This window comes from Adiantum capillus-veneris, chromosome 16 (assembly GCF_014529385.1).
Source record: "Adiantum capillus-veneris isolate H3 chromosome 16, ASM1452938v2, whole genome shotgun sequence".
NCBI lineage: Eukaryota > Viridiplantae > Streptophyta > Polypodiopsida > Polypodiales > Pteridaceae > Adiantum > Adiantum capillus-veneris.
In genome coordinates this window covers 84425009-84440554 of record NC_140946.1, presented here as the reverse complement: position 1 = coordinate 84440554, position 15546 = coordinate 84425009, and the positions used below count along the sequence as shown (strand labels likewise).

Below are 15546 nucleotides of genomic sequence, written 5' to 3'. Positions count from 1 at the left end.
CGTCTCCCGCTTTCGGTTGGGCCTTCACTATTCTCCTCTCTGGCGGGAGATTCAAAACATGCTTGGTGCTTATTCGCCCATTCCTCCTTTGGATGAAGACTCTCGCTTCTCTGACTGGAATCTGGCTACTACTAGATTGGACTGCATCTTAGCTGCCAGTGTCTGTCATTCTTCAGCCTGATGTATGGATTGTGCATCGGGGTAATCAGCTGTGGTCACTTTCCGAGTCATCCTTGTGGTGGCAACACGCATTGTCTCGCATTTGGCAGAGTCATCTGCCTTTGAAGGAACGTGTTTTCTTGTGGCGGTGCTTGGTGGGAGCTCTACCTGTTGGCAGTGTGTTGCATGCTCGACATATTGCGCCTTCCCGCTGCCTCAGATGCCTTGAAGCTAAGGAGTCCGTGTCACACTTACTGTGGTCTTGTCGTCACTCCAGAGCCTTCATTCGGCAAGTGTCGACTGCCCTTTGACTACGTTTTCCTTCCGGCTCTTTTCACAAACCTTTTTGGGGTGCTTCGGTCACCACAATCTCAGTTTGCGGTCTTCTTCACTTGGGTCAGATTTTGGATTATGTGGGCCATCTGGCACCATAGGAACTCCTTAATGTTCCAGGGCACCTTTGTTGACCCCTTTCCCTATTTCAAATTATCTCTTGGTCAAGCGTTGCATTTTTGCCTATGAAGCTGGAGACATCACTCTTGATGCCTATAGGATTTACTTTGACTGTTTCTAGCCTTCGGAGCCTCATAGTGCTCTGTCTTTTGTATCCCTTTCTTTTCGTGGGTTTTCCTCGCTTTGAGGTTTCCCACTTGTAAATTAATCAAAGCAGATTTACAAAAAAAAAAGTGTGTTGGCCAGTGGTTGGAGTTTGATGTAGCGCTTGTTGCATAGGGGAGAGCCACTCAATCTCTTGCCAACACATCAACAAGGATTGTGAATAGATTCAATTGATTGTGTGTGTGGCATTTTTGGGGGTATTGAGCTGACGGTACTTTGTGGTGACTTCTGTATATGTTAAGTGATTGTTGCAACGAAGATGTTAATCTTTCATATTTTAATGGCTATCTCTATAATTTAATAGAGAGTGTGAGGTAGAATGCTTGAAACATTGAGAAACTGGATTAAGTAAAGTTGCATAGGAATGTAAGAGAAGAAGTGGGGTTAAAAGCATCCATATTTCCTGATGCATGAACTCAAGTAGTCGGCAATCTAGTCGTAGGAGCCTTGTAGAGATGCACAATTGTAGTTTCCATAGAATCTGCCAAGGGATGAGTATGAAACAATGTACAATACAAAGTACAATTAAGGCCCTGAGGAGATGAGTCCTCTCATGAGAGTAGGAAACACTAATTGGAGAGCCAAATAGAGTCTAATGAGAGAGCCAAGCATACCCACTAGTGATGAATCTGTCTGAAAACGAGGATCACGGACAGTGCAAGACATATGAATTGTGCTTGTTAATGATGAATATGTGCCTTTATGTTTACTTTCTCACTAGTGATGGATGTTTTGTCTTGATTCCCATTTTGTTATTCCATCTCCAAATTGCTTCACTTATCCCATGAGCACTTGTGTGAATTGCACGCATACACGATGTATTTTTTTAAAATTATAACTTGAAGTCCATTTTTATCAAAGCTAACTTTACTTTGACGTATGTGGAGTTCTGGGAGACGAGTTTGCCTAGTAATCTGATGGATTTTTGTTTCTTGTTTGGTGTAGTGGGCTATCTCCCATATAATCAAGCAAATGAAGAATGCCGTAGACAAGCCAAACAGCAACAACTTCGTGTGACTGAGAAGTTGCTTCAGAAGTATCAAAGGATATGCGAGAAAAAAAAGGTGGAAGGGAGCCAGAATGTATATATCTAGTACATTTCCTTTTTAATGCTTTGTGTGGAAACTCAACCAAGGTATGTGATTCTGGTGCTTTCCAGGTGGACCTGAAAGTGAATTGCGTGGAAAGTTCTTCTATTCAACAGGCAGTTGTGGAGCAAGTCTCTAAGCTTGGCATTTCAAAGCTTGTTGTTGGATCCTCATCAAAAAGCAAGCTAAAAAGGTACTGGCATTGGACTTCTCACCTCTTATGTCTTGTCATTGCTATGTTTACTCTTGCTATCAGTTGCAGTGCACAATGACAGGGTTGTGTTTACATTTGCTCTAAGTTTTATTGCAAAATGCTACAAGGGGGGTGTGACTTTTAATTTTTGTAGAGAGTTTTGCTTGGTAACGTTATTTGTGCACATGACGCTACAAAGGCAGTTATGGATGCCTTTCTAGTCTTTTGCACACAAACAGATTAAGTCACTTCGTAAACCAATTGATGGCTTTAGAATATAAAAGACTGTAACATATCTACTTGAATGACCATAAGTTGAAAGGTCTCTCTCAAAACAAGGAATAGGGCTGCTCAGGCAGGTGTGGACAGCCAATAAAAGCAGATGGAAAGTCAGAATCTGTGCATATGTCTTCAGAAGTGTGATCTGTTTGAGAGTCAACTGAACAGGGCTTATGAGCTACCTTAGAATAGCCAGACATGTTCACCATGAGCTCTTAGAAGATTGATTGGCACACAGGATTGACTGCTGTGGATGGGTTGATAAGTGATTGCCTAAAGCTCGTTTGTATCTCACTCTGGAGCAACTTTCACAATGCTGCTGGGGAGGAAGGGCCAAGTGGCATTGTTTTGGAGGATGGAACTGGAAAGATGACAATTGCTTGGTCCTAGGATTGACCACTTACCGGCGTGGGGGCGGGGAGATGAGGATTGTTATAGTGTAAGGGCTGTCCAGTGCACTTATTCTCCCCTCTACACCGTATTATCATGGATACATGTTCAGTGTCGTCAAGCTCTTCAACATTTTTGACATTGCAGCCAGGAAGAAAAACTTTTATCTGCTGGCCACTGTGTGGAGTTTTGGGTATAGGTCTAATGAGCTGCTCAGGGAACTACCGTCTTCCCCCTGCCAGACTGCAATATAATCTCCCTAACCTAACCCGTCCCCTCTCCCCTCTTTTTTTTTTTTTTTGGGGGGGGGGGGGGGGGGATCCATATGCTTTGTTGCTTTCTGGCATATCCTAATAGTGGGGTGGCTGTCCATTTGAGGCCTGAAACAACCATACCTCCTTGTGGTAGCTCAACCATGTCTTACTTTAAATGTTTGTTTGAATAGGTGAAACATGTAATTCCATCTTTGTCAATTCTGCCTGGGATAGATTAGATAACAGGCTGTAAGATCAAGTATTTTAAGATGTAGCTACACATTTACTTTATTTTTGATACCCCAGATGTACAATTCAGGATCGGATTTTTGCAGGACTAACTTTCTGATGTTTGAAACTTCAGACTTCTAAAGGGCTCAAAAACTGCAGCGATTGTAGCTCAGAATGTCCCAGGATTTTGTGCTGTAATGGTGGTACGCAATGGAAGGCTTTCATCTGTAAAGGATGCAGACCATTCATTGCAATCTATTGGTAGCTCTTCTTTTCCAAGCACCAATGGCAGTGTCTCTTTATATGGCACAAAAGGCAAGTGTTGTTGTCCCCTCTTCACCATTATTCAGTGTAGTTGTAATTTCTAACTTTATATGATGAAGATCACTATAAACATAGAGAGCATATTTTCATTCCTGCCACTATAGGATGTAGGTCTTTCTTCTTTCGTTTGTCCAATACAGTAGGACGAGAAGGTGAAGAGAAGTAAGAAAATAGACTTACACCTTTGATAGTACAAACAAAGACAAGACCGAAGTGAAAATTTGTCTGTTGTGTTTGTGACAAAGAGCAAAATAAAGTTTAAACAGATTGGAAATATGTGATGGGTACCCAAAATTGAGCTGACTATAGCATTTCAAAGAAAAATGTTATACATGTAAATACAAGAAGAAACGATACTGAATAACACCTCTGCTACCTGGGTAGAGGCCCCCTCTCTCCCGGTTTTCAGATTTCAGCCCATTTACCTCATCATCATTAGCACCCTCGTCATCGGCCATAACAGATCAGCCATTAGCCTCGTCAAAGTTGTAGATCCAAGCCGAGTACCCTAGCGTTTTGCATTTCCAGCCCTTAGATCCAAGCATCTACCGCAAGATCCCATCAGCATCTCAACATCTAGGATCAATGTATTAGCATTTGTGCAATCTAAAGCAAGAGGGGGGGCGTTCGGAGAGGGCTTCCATCAGGTGTTAGTCTTCTTTCTCTCTCTAGCACTCACATAACCTTCATTCAAAGTATCTCTTTCTATTCTCTGTCTAGTCTATTGCACCTTTCTCATGAAATAAAAGGAATCTTCAGTATGCACTAAACACTCATCTTGAGTTATTCACCACAATTTACTTCCGTTGCACATTACATTGGTATCAGAGCTCTTTGGAAGTGTTCGGTATCATCACTCAAGAGAAGACCCCAAAGAACCAAAGAAGTTTTGTGTCCTTGCTCCAGACTAATACCTGTTGCCTACAGATATCGCACATCGGGCATGCTCCCGTCTTCATTGCTAGTCTTAGGGGCCATCAAGCCATAAAGAGCCACATAAATTTTTATTTTTATATTTGCTTGCTTGAGATTACGCTTAACCCAAGACCACTTGGGTGTGTCAATCTCTCTGATTTGTGCTTTTGAAGAGTGGCAGGTAACTCAGAAAAGAAGGGCCTGTCCAGCCTCCCCTTGTTCCTCTTTTCCACTCATCAAGAGCGGACCTTGCACATTGCGGCAAGACAAAGCAACCTTGGTGTGAACGCAAAGCCGCCAAGGGCCGTAGGAAGGAGTTGAGCTTGGATAAGAGAAAGGAATTCTTAAGCAAGATTGCAAGGAGTACCAAGGATCCAGTACCAAGAACCCCAAGTACCCCAAGAACCTAGGTACCCCAAGTACCCTAAGAACCCAAGTACGCGAGTACTCAATGCATGGTCATCACCAAAAGTTGAATGGATACTTTGCATGAAGGTGATGAGATTGAAGGTGGAGGAGAAGTCCCTACACCAAGAGGACCGTTTCTCGCCACCATGCTCGACACGCAACTCAATGGAGGCTTTGATGAAGTCAATGATGGAAATGTTGCTTGTTAGTCCCTGGCCGGATCCATCTTGCAAGCATGACATGACACAAGCCATACTCACACGAAGATAAGCATAGAGAGCGCACATATAGAGCCAATATGGGCTCACCGGTGAGCCTACATGCCTGCAACTCGGGCTAGCCTTTATTGGTGTCCCATACCACCAAGCCCACTCCAAGGGGGTGTGGGTAGAGTTGCCAAGGGCCTAGAGTCAGTGTGGTGATCACACAAGATGTCTTACAAATGAGATCTCAGTCCTATTTATAGGACTTCTTAATCGCCTTCTTAACCTCCCTTCAACTAAGGGTGCATTCACATGCAAGGTCAGTTCACATTCTCCGACATAGCGCAAGTGCCCATCTGAATGTCTGGGGACGTAGAACTTTCTCCCTTATTTTTAATCGTTGTCCAAAATCACATAAGAGAGTACATATCAATCAGATTCAACTTCGGAAACTCCCATTTCCAATTTCCTTATTCATAAAGTCATACAACAAAATATTGTCAGCACATCGTTATCCTTGAAATCCAAAGGAAAATCAGTGACTTTATTCCATCTAGGTAATCTGTGACAAAGGAGCGGAGTAATTCCCCTCTTCTGCTTTCCCGTCTGCACCAGAGTCAACCCTGTTGATCTGCGGGATCTTTCAGAATAGATGCAGCTAAACTGAAAGCCTCAAGGTAAAGTTCCAATATCTGAGGAGTATCTGCTAGGTCCTCCTCCTCCATGCACTTCGCATCCAATGTCGGGTAGTTCTTGAATTTCACTAAGAACCGCCGAATCACTTCACCTTTCACTTTCCTTTCTTTGTGAGCGAGTATTTGTTCTGGAACGAGTATCTCCTCGCTCTCTTTCACTTGAGGTTTCTCACGAGGCTCCCTGTCAACTGGCACCTCACCCTTAAAAGGTTTCAAGAGACTCACATGAAAAGCATTGTGAATCTTCCAAGTGTTTGGCAACTTTAGTTTGAAGGATACATTATTTATCTTTTCTTGAATTTGGAAAGGGCCATTGGAAAAAGCTGCTCCTTTCCCTTTCGTTTCCTTAGGCGTGCCTTCTCAAAGCGTAAGAGGACCCAATCATCTTCCTTCAACTTCAAGTCGCGTCTATGTTTATTTGTTGCCTTCTTATGCCGTGCTTGAGACTTCTCTAGAGTCTCTCGAACCTTTGCAAAAGCAATGTCCAAATCCCTCGTGTACTCATCGGCTTCAAAATTTTTGTCTTTGGTGCTTAGAAAGGGAGAAACCTTCTCAGCACCTTCGATTACCTCAAATGGTGCCTCCCCCGTCGAAGAGTGAATTGTGTTGTTTTAGGCAAATTCCACCAAAGGCAAGTACTTTTCCCAATGATTCTTTTGATCAAAAATGTAAGATTTCAATAAATCCAAAACCACTGAATTGCCTATTTTAGATTGCCCATCTGTCTGTGGGTGGCATGAGGATGAGAACTGCAACCGTGTGCCAATGTTCTCCCAGATTGCCCCCCCAAAACAAACTCGTGAATCGGGTATCTCTGTCTGAGACTATCAACTCAGGCATGCCATGTAACCTGAAAATCTATGAAATGAATAGTCTCACCTAATGATCAGACTTGACCGTCTTCTTTACCGGAATAAAGTGAGCTTGCTTGCTAAATCTGTCAATGACTGTCCTTAATCTCTGTCGGTCCCCACGTGAAAGGGACTCCTTTCTGAGTCAGTAAATGTAAAGGAGAGGCTATCTCTGCAAATTTTCGAATGAGCCGCCGGTAATAAGAGCACAAGCCCAAAAAGCTTCGAACTTCATGAACATTCTTTAAGTCAAGCTAATCGCGAATAGTCTCAATTTTGGCCGGGTCCATCTGTACTTCTTCTGCTGAGACGATGTGCCCCAAGAAATGTATCTCGGGCAAGAAAAATTCACTTTTCTTGCGTTGATAACCAATCTATGCTTTTGCAATGCTTGAAAGACTTGTAGCAGATGATGTCTGTGCTCTGCTTCATTGTGGGAGAAAACTATAATGTTGTCAAAGAAAATGCCCATAAAAGATCAATACTCTGTGAAAATTCTATCCATCATCCGATTGAATGTTGCTGGAGCATTCATTAGTCCAAAAGGAATAACCAAATATTTGTACAAACCAAAGGTTGTCCGGAAAGCTGTCTTGTAGACATTCCCCAGAGCAATTCGGATATGATGATATCCACTCTTCAAATATATTCTGCTAGAACAAGAGGATCCCTATAGTTTGTCGAGAATATCATCGATCCTTGGAATAGGGAAGTGTATACATACTTCCATAGATGTGTATCACTTCCAGAGATGTGTATCACTTCTCTCCATGAGATGTCTCCCATATTCAGTGTGTTCTTTATCCTGTGAGTTTCTAGTAAGCCCTCTCTGTGATAAATCCACTTCTCTGAGCACTGCTTGAGAGTTGGCCGTTCTGGCATTAAAGTTTCCTAAGAGAACGATGTCTCCATCTCTAGAGAACTCCCATATATCATTATTCAATATGGAGAAAGGGGATTGTCCTTTAGGTGAGGAGTAGACTGAGGTACTCGAAGGGAAGTAGCATATAGTGATGTATAGAAATCTACCTATCTCGGCTCTCATTCTCACCCACATATACCTTGCTTGCTCATCTTTCCTGATAATCTGTAGTAGTGGAGTTCCTGTAGAAATTCTTTCCTTATTTCTATATTCGGGAATGGGAGAATAAGTGCCCTATCCTTTACGTTTCCCTTCTCATCGATTCCTTTCTTGCCCACTCTCCATGCACTTGTGTGAGTAGGCTCTGTGATGCCCATGCGTTGTAGCAGTTCCTTCACTACTTTATCTACATTCTCTGTCTTTGACTCCTGTGACCCGCACATACAGAGCCCGAGTCTTCCTTTTCTGCTCTTCCTCAATGGTCATATTAATAATGGTAGAAGTAGGTGTGGTCTCGAGCATCTGGGCCTTCCCTTTCTTCGCATCCTCAATCCATTTCTCTGCTTCATCAACCTTTTCTTGTGTCTTCACAAGACGTTCCGCCCATGAAGATGCCGTTTTCGATTTTTGTTCATCTCCTTCCCGTAGAGTTTTCATCTGATCCTTTATGTCCTCGAGCTCCTTCAGCACCGAAGGTTGGTCGTCTCCCTTCTCCTTAGTTGCAGATTTGCAAGCCGCAAGTTCTCCTTTTAGCTCCTCGATTATTGCATCCTTTTCCCCCATGTGTTTTTCCATATTTGTTCTCCATGCTTCAAAACTTGCTACTGCCTCATCGAGTTTCTTTTGCATAACGCATTCTGTTACATTTACTTCGGCCTTGATTAGGTTTCGTAATTCCGTTTTCAAGCTCTGAATCTCCTCATTCTGTATCCCCCGGATCTCTCTCCTTAGTTCTCTCATCATGTCTCCAGACATGGAGTTCCTGTAGCTCTCAGCGCTCGCGTGCATTTCCTTCCTGATGTCATCTCTCAGGTAGTTTAGCCCTGATTTGAGCATCACTTGGACCTTCTCCATCATTAGTTCATCATGTATCTTGGACGTTTTCCCCACTCGTAATGATCCTGGTGATAGTACAGTATCTCTGTTTCTCCGCTTAAATGTAGCTGTTGTTTTTTTTGGGGTGGTGTAGCTATCTACACCCGGCCCTTCCCCTTCGGTAGGCGGATCCATCGAACCCGACCCGCAAATGTGGCGACCCCTGCTACAAGCTGATGGAGAATGGAGATCGTATTAAGACTCTTCAGGTTGACGCACGTGTGAAGGATCAGCAACTGACGCGCGCGTGGAGCAGCAGCAACTGACGCGCGCGTGAACCAAACTCTGGCAACTGACGCGCCTTTTGGGGAATTTCTCACGCGTGGAGGAGCAGCAACCGGCAGCCTTAGGCGATAGAGAGATGGGCAGTCTTAGGCGATAGGCTAACTCAATAACTCGCGATAGGCAGCCTTAGGCGATAGGCTAACTCAACAGCTCGCGATGGCAGCCTTAGGTGATAGGCGATAGGCAGCCTTACGCAATGAAGCTCACGATAGACAGCCTTAGGCGATAGAGAGAGAGGAGCTGACTGCGTGTGCCTCCAGGCCACCTGCGTATTGCTCTCCCGTTCGCCCTCGCTGCCCAAGGCAGGTGCGCTACCTCCTCTAGCTCACCCGGGACCAGTCCAGGTGCAGGTGCGCGCAGCCTAACTGTTCGCTTGAGTTGCCCTGGCCTCACCTATGCTGTGCGTCGTCCCCTGCGCGACCTGGGGTTTGTTTGTGCAAAAGAGAGAGAGAGAGAGAGAGAGAGAGAGAGAGAGAGAGAGAGAGAGAGAGAGAGAGATTTGTTTGTGCAAAAAAGAAAAGAGAGATCTGCCCCTTCTTTAGCAGATACATTATCTGAGGCTGGATCACATAGTATAGGGTCAGAGAATAGCTTGGGTTACTTGATGTCATCGGCAAGAACAGATTGTAGCTTACCATACTGGACTCTGTGCACAGAGAGTGGTCTCAAGTTAAACACTGGGCATAAAGAATTTTGCACAGAAGAAGTTGAGTCCAGTCACTCCCTTTCGAATGATTCGGATCAAAGGCTGGCACTGAGAGAACTTTGTTCAGCATCCCGAGATTCAATAATGCTTTCTAGTTCAGGTCTGGGTGACTCACCAACTGCTGCACACTGTCGAAGCAAGCCTTTCAGCTCACAAGCAATGGACACAACACTTTTAAACGAGCAACAGTTGAAGCCTGAAGAGTTAGATGTATCTTGGAATTTTCAAGGAGCTCAACAAGCTTCAGACTCGAGTAAGAACCTAGCTTGGAGTGTGTTGCATAGTGCTGAGGGAGTTTTGAGTGAAGGTTCAGGCTCAACAAAAATCAATAATTCTAGGCTTCTAAGTGGTAAGGAACTTTCATGCCCCTTTGCGAAACTCTGTGTTGAACAGCATCATCCACACTCAGAAGCATCATTATATCTTGAAACGACCCCTACCCCTGTTTGTAATGCTTCTATTGTCCATGAGGGGAACCTGCTAAATGACTTAGCTGATCACGAGGATTTGCCTAAGTCTAAAAATGGGATAACAAATTATTATGATTTAGAAATGTTAAAGGCTACATTGATTAAAGAGGTGAGAGATGACTTATGCGTTACTCTTAAGGTGGCTTTGAAACTGAGTGAGGAGAAATCTCTTCAAGCTGTGATCGAGGAAAGGGAAAAATGCAACGAACTGGTCACAGCACTTTCTGTGGCTAAAGCAGAAGCAGTGTCTTTGAGAGCAGAGGTTGATATGGCAAAGCAGCAAGCAGCGATAGATAGAAGCAGCTGCAGAGAGGCACTAACCAAGGTAGAAGATTTAAAGAGGGAACTTGTGAGGGAAGTTGAATTGCGAAAACTTGCTGAAAGGAGATCTTGGAAATCAAAGAAAGATTTGATGCAATTTCTGAGGAAAACACAAAGGGAATATATTGAATATGGCTTTGAAGAGCTTGAATCGGCCACAAACAATTTTTGCGAGGATGGGAAGCTGGGAGAAGGTGGTTATGGTGGCGTGTACAAGGGTGTACTGAATGATGTGACTGTTGCTATCAAGGTGCTTCGCCAAGCAGGGAAAGATGGCCGACAGCAGTTTCAGCATGAGGTATATATTATGATCTTTCATATATGTCAACACAAATAATACGTGGATAGGTGCGTGTGTGTGTGGGAGCATATATTAGCACCTAGTTCTACACCCACTATAGGGCTCTGACGACGCTAGTAGGGATGTTTAGTATTTAGTCAATACTATGCATGATGGAGCTGATGGTGGTATTGTCTTGTGGATGACTACCGTGAGTCTACCGTGACTCTGGGCTTATGTGGATTCATCTAGGTATATTCTTGTATGCCTAAGGTTAACCATGCCACCATTATACAACTTCTTCATCGCTTCTGTTCTGAAGGTGGAGGTAACTTCTCTTCATCGCTTCTGTTCTGCAGGTGGAGGTTCTGAGTCATATTCGCCACCCACATATAGTAGAGCTTCTTGGAGCCTGTCAAGAACGAGCCTGCATTGTATATGAGTATATGGAAAATGGCAGCCTTGAGGATCGTTTGAACTGCAAAAATGGGATGCCTCCTCTCCCTTGGTATGTTCGATTCAGAATCTGCTTTGAAGTCGCCATTGCTTTAGTTTTTCTCCATAATCTTGCACCCAACCCTATTGTCCATCGTGATCTTAAACCTGGAAACATTCTGCTTGATGGGAGTTTTGTGAGCAAGCTAAGTGATGCTGGTCTTGCAAGATGGATTCCTAAAGATTTGACCTATGACCATACTGTCTATAGAGAGACAATGCCTGCTGGTACATTTGCCTACATGGACCCGGAGTATCTACGAACAGGATCTTTTGGCCCTCATTCTGACGTATTTGCTCTAGGCATCGTCATTCTCCAGATATTGACAGGCAGACAACCAGTTGGTGTGGTAAATTTGGTGGAAGCAGCTATTGAAGAGCACAGGATTCATGAAGTTCTTGACCCTCTGGCAGGAGAGTGGCCCCTTCCAGAGGCTGAAGAACTTGCAAAACTGGGTCTTCTTTGTGCAGAGCCAAGACGAAGAGATCGGCCAAATTTGGAGACTCATGTTCTGGCTGTTCTTAGGAAAATCTGTGAGATGGCTCATAATGCAGTTGCAATCACATCATTTGATGGGTTTCAGCATGGTGTAATCCGAAGTTCCTATTTTTGTCCACTATCTCAGGTATGCCACGTGTTCTAGACTCTAGTTCTATCCAACCACAAAGTAAGTCTAAGAAGTTCTCACACAGACATGCAAATAAGCAAGCACACAGACAACATCGCAAACTGCATTGGATAGACACAGGCCTACAAGAAAAGAGGAACTTGAGTGCACGCATATGTATACACTCCCTTTGTAACGCGCGCAAGTGCGCGCGCGCGCACGCACGCACACACACACACACACACACACACACACACACACACACACACACACACACACACACACACACACTTGGTGTGAGTGTGCACACACAGCTTGGAGGTAAAGGTTAACGGAGCCACACACAAGCATGTGTGGACATGAGTGCCCTGCCAAGAACGTTTGGAATGTGTTTATGGTTCAAAGGAGTGCTTGCACAGTTTCTTGAAATGATTATACCACAAACACATTAGCTTCATGAGATACTGAGCCTTCATTCAGGTCCAGCTGAAAGAAAAAGCATAATGTTTGCATCCTCCAATACCAATCTAGATCGAGATGACTTCTGTACACATCTTTTGGGTTTTGTGGTCGAAGTTTTTTTGGCCCATGTGTACAGAGTTTCATGACCAGGCTCTGTAGCACTCTTGCTTCAATATGGCACGTCATTCAGTGTGACATTTGTTTATCTAATGCTAGCAAGTTTCATCTCTTCAGGAAATAATGAAAAATCCTCACATTGCAGCTGATGGATTCACGTACGAATTTGTTGCCATTAGAGAGTGGCTAGCCCAGCACGACATATCGCCAATGACAAATTTGAAATTGGATCACAAACAGCTCACAAAGGATTGTTCTCTTGAGTCCAAGATTCAGGTTTGGAAGCAAGAATTGAGTTGGCAGCAGACTCCATTTGCCAAGTAGGTTGATAAGTCTTTTGTTATCTTGTTTTCAAAAAGTGGTCTGATTGATCTACATAAGGTCTTAGTAGAGGGACTCTTGGCAGCAATTGTGGACCATTGGATAAAGCTTGTGGAATAGGGCCACATGGCAAAGTCAATGTTTTTTCTTCTTTTGATGGACTCTTTAAAAGAGACATAAATTAGGGGGATTGCACACACTCTCAGCATCTTATTATCTTGGGGCCCACAGTACTGCCACACAGACCTCAAAATAGAAGGGTGACTACTCATTTTGAAGGCCTTTAAAAAAACTCCCCTTTTCTTTTCACACACATTGGGAGGGCATACAACTTGTTTTTCAAAATTCTCATAATTCTTTTGAAGAATAGCATTTTCCTAACCCTTCTCTAGAAGAGTAAAACCCCCTTGGAAGGGTGTTGCAGCTTCTAAATTAAGGGCTGCTGCCACACACACTTTCTCATCGTCTCATGTAGGCTACCGTGACTATCCGCCTCATCGTATCTTTGTGATTGATATTTATATATGGAAAACATTGAGGTAGGTTTTTGAGAAATTAGGTCTAACTTTGTCGGATCATTGACTGCCTACCCTAATGGTATAATCTTTTATGATTGAACAGGTTATCATGACCTTTGGTAATGGAAAGCTTGATAAAGAGGGAATAACTGCTAGGATTAAAAGAGGGGAAAAGATATTACAGAGCTTCTAGAATCCAACGTATACATACAGATCAGTCGATTTACCACATTATTGCCAATTCCACAATCAAGTCCGCCATTCTTGGAGGGCTTTTGCTCACCAAGCACATTTTTCGCTACTTGACACATTCTTTGTTCATATTTACTTGTACATCAGGAAAAAATACAGGGCAAATGCAGTTTGTAAAGTATCATGTTCGTCAGGCCATTTATGAATACTTCACGCAACAAATTTTCCACAAAAACCCTTATTAAATCGAAGCACTTGTTTTCATCTCCTTGTCTCCAACGTTTAAAGCTTGAGTGTTTAAAACCTTATCCTCTCTCAGACATTGTATCAGATTCACCATGATGTAACTCTTTGGTCTCATAGGTCTTTTGGATGTTAATATAACATTTCACTTCATTTCATCTCTCTCTTTGTTCTAGTCTTTTTGTACCCAGACATGGTATCAGATTCACAATTTTGTAATAGAGTGGTCTCATAGGTCATTTTGGCCTTTTGAAGACGTAAATATAACATTTCATCTCTCTCTCTCTCTCTCTCTCTCTCAGAGCTATTATTGAGGAGGGTAGACACCATGGCAAGAGGATCTATTGTAGCTTTGTGGATTTCCGCAAAGCCTTCGACACAGTGCGGAGAGCCAGGCTTATACGTAGATTACAGGACATGGGTGTGCCTACAGAGCTGATTTGGGGGATTCTGGCTCTATACAAGACAGTGATGGGGCGGGTACGCACCACTGAGGGAATGTCTGACATGGTCCTCTCCACTATTGGAGTAAAGCAGGGATGCCCCCTATCCCCGACTCTTTTTGGGATGTATGTGGATGAGTTTTCGGACTATGTAGAGCGTCAGGGGGACAGGGGGGCTTAGCTAGCAGGGACATGGATTCCGCTGTTACTATATGCTGATGATATTGTGCTGATTTTTGACTCTCCATAGGGGATGCAATGTCATTTGGATGCTCTACATACACTTGCTCGTGACAGTGGATTGTCTGTCAATATGGGGAAAACCAAGGTTATGGTGTTCAACACCACACCACAATGAGTCAGGAGGTCGGCACCCACATTTATGTATGGCCAGGAGACTGTGGAGTACATAGATGCATATACTTATCTTGGGTTAGTCTTCGTTGGACCGGTGTTGTCACTAAGGAGAGCATCAGAGACTAGACTGACGAGACCATATGCAGCTTTGGGAGGACTGGAGAGGATGTGTTCGCAGGTTCAGTTTCAGGAACCGCGAACAAAGCTTTGGCTTTTTGTCACTCTAGTGACTCCAGCTATGCTCTATGGAGTTCAGGTATGGGGACCCTGAGTAGACCACCAGGGGAGATCTAGCAACACAAACGGATGGAGATGTATGGAGAGGCCTCTGGTCTCCATGATCGCTCAGATGATTCGGGCTAAGGCCTCAGTACCACATGAGATTATCCCAGCCGAGCTAGCCGCCCCCCCCCCCCCCCCCCCCCCCCCCCCCCCTCCTCGTGGTGGAGGCATTGACGAGATCAGTTTCCTTTATGCACGGTCTATGGGATCTCCCCAGGGACAGATATGCTCGGCTTGCCCTCGAGTCATCTCGACAACTAGCTCTACAAGACGATACAGCATGTTGGTATGGACAAATGACAACATGGTTTCAGTCGCATGGTCTCAACATGGATAGATTACCTCCGCTTCAATACTCCCTGGATGCACCCTCCTGTCCCTCACACGGACAGAGATCACCAGACTCGTACGTCAGGATCTGATTCAGCTAAATACCAGGAACACATGGATACAGCCGACACAGGAGCTAGGCACGAAGATGGCCTTCTACAGAGAGCATCTTCTCCAACTCACGGAGGACGGCTTTGTGACTAGGCCTGCATACATGGACACACTTATCGCATGGGATAAGATGCGCTATTGAACAGATACGCACATCCTCACATCAGCTCCAAATCAAGACTAGCCGTTTTCGAGGGGTGTCGGCAGGAGCTAGGATATGTCACCTATGCAACTTAGAGCCAGAGACAGAATTGCACTACACATGTCACTGCCCGGCATACTATGAGATACGCGGCCGGTTCCACTGCCTGTTCAGAGGAGGGTTTGGACCTTTTTCTAGAGTCATGAGATACAAGGATCAGAGGTGTCTCGGATTGTTCCTGCTAGAGCTGCGCAGACTTAGGGAGAGCTTGCTAAGGACATCAGAGGAAAGACAGTCT

General features: G+C 44.2%; 1 protein-coding gene across 4 annotated transcripts in view; it reads left to right on the top strand.

Moving 5' to 3' along the window:
- The window catches only part of LOC147439376 (U-box domain-containing protein 52-like), a 56411-nt gene extending 42809 nt beyond the window's left edge, over nt 1–13602 (top strand). Inside the window, exons 2-8 of one of the 4 annotated variants that reach the window (XR_015184580.1) lie at nt 1723–1841; nt 1937–2058; nt 3346–3527; nt 9396–10645; nt 10987–11748; nt 12455–12585; nt 13252–13602. Coding sequence is in view for 3 of the 4 variants with exons in the window: in XM_086485211.1 (XP_086341337.1) it covers nt 1723–1841; nt 1937–2058; nt 3346–3527; nt 9396–10645; nt 10987–11748; nt 12427–12585; nt 13252–13341 (2684 nt within the window). In the remaining variant the exon portion in view is untranslated. Of the gene's footprint in view, nt 1–1722; nt 1842–1936; nt 2059–3345; nt 3528–9395; nt 10646–10986; nt 11749–12426; nt 12630–13251 lie in introns of those variants that run through there. The other 3 variants (XM_086485211.1, XM_086485212.1, XM_086485213.1) reach the window with 3 other exon arrangements.
- The last annotated feature ends 1944 nt before the right edge of the window (nt 13603–15546 follow it).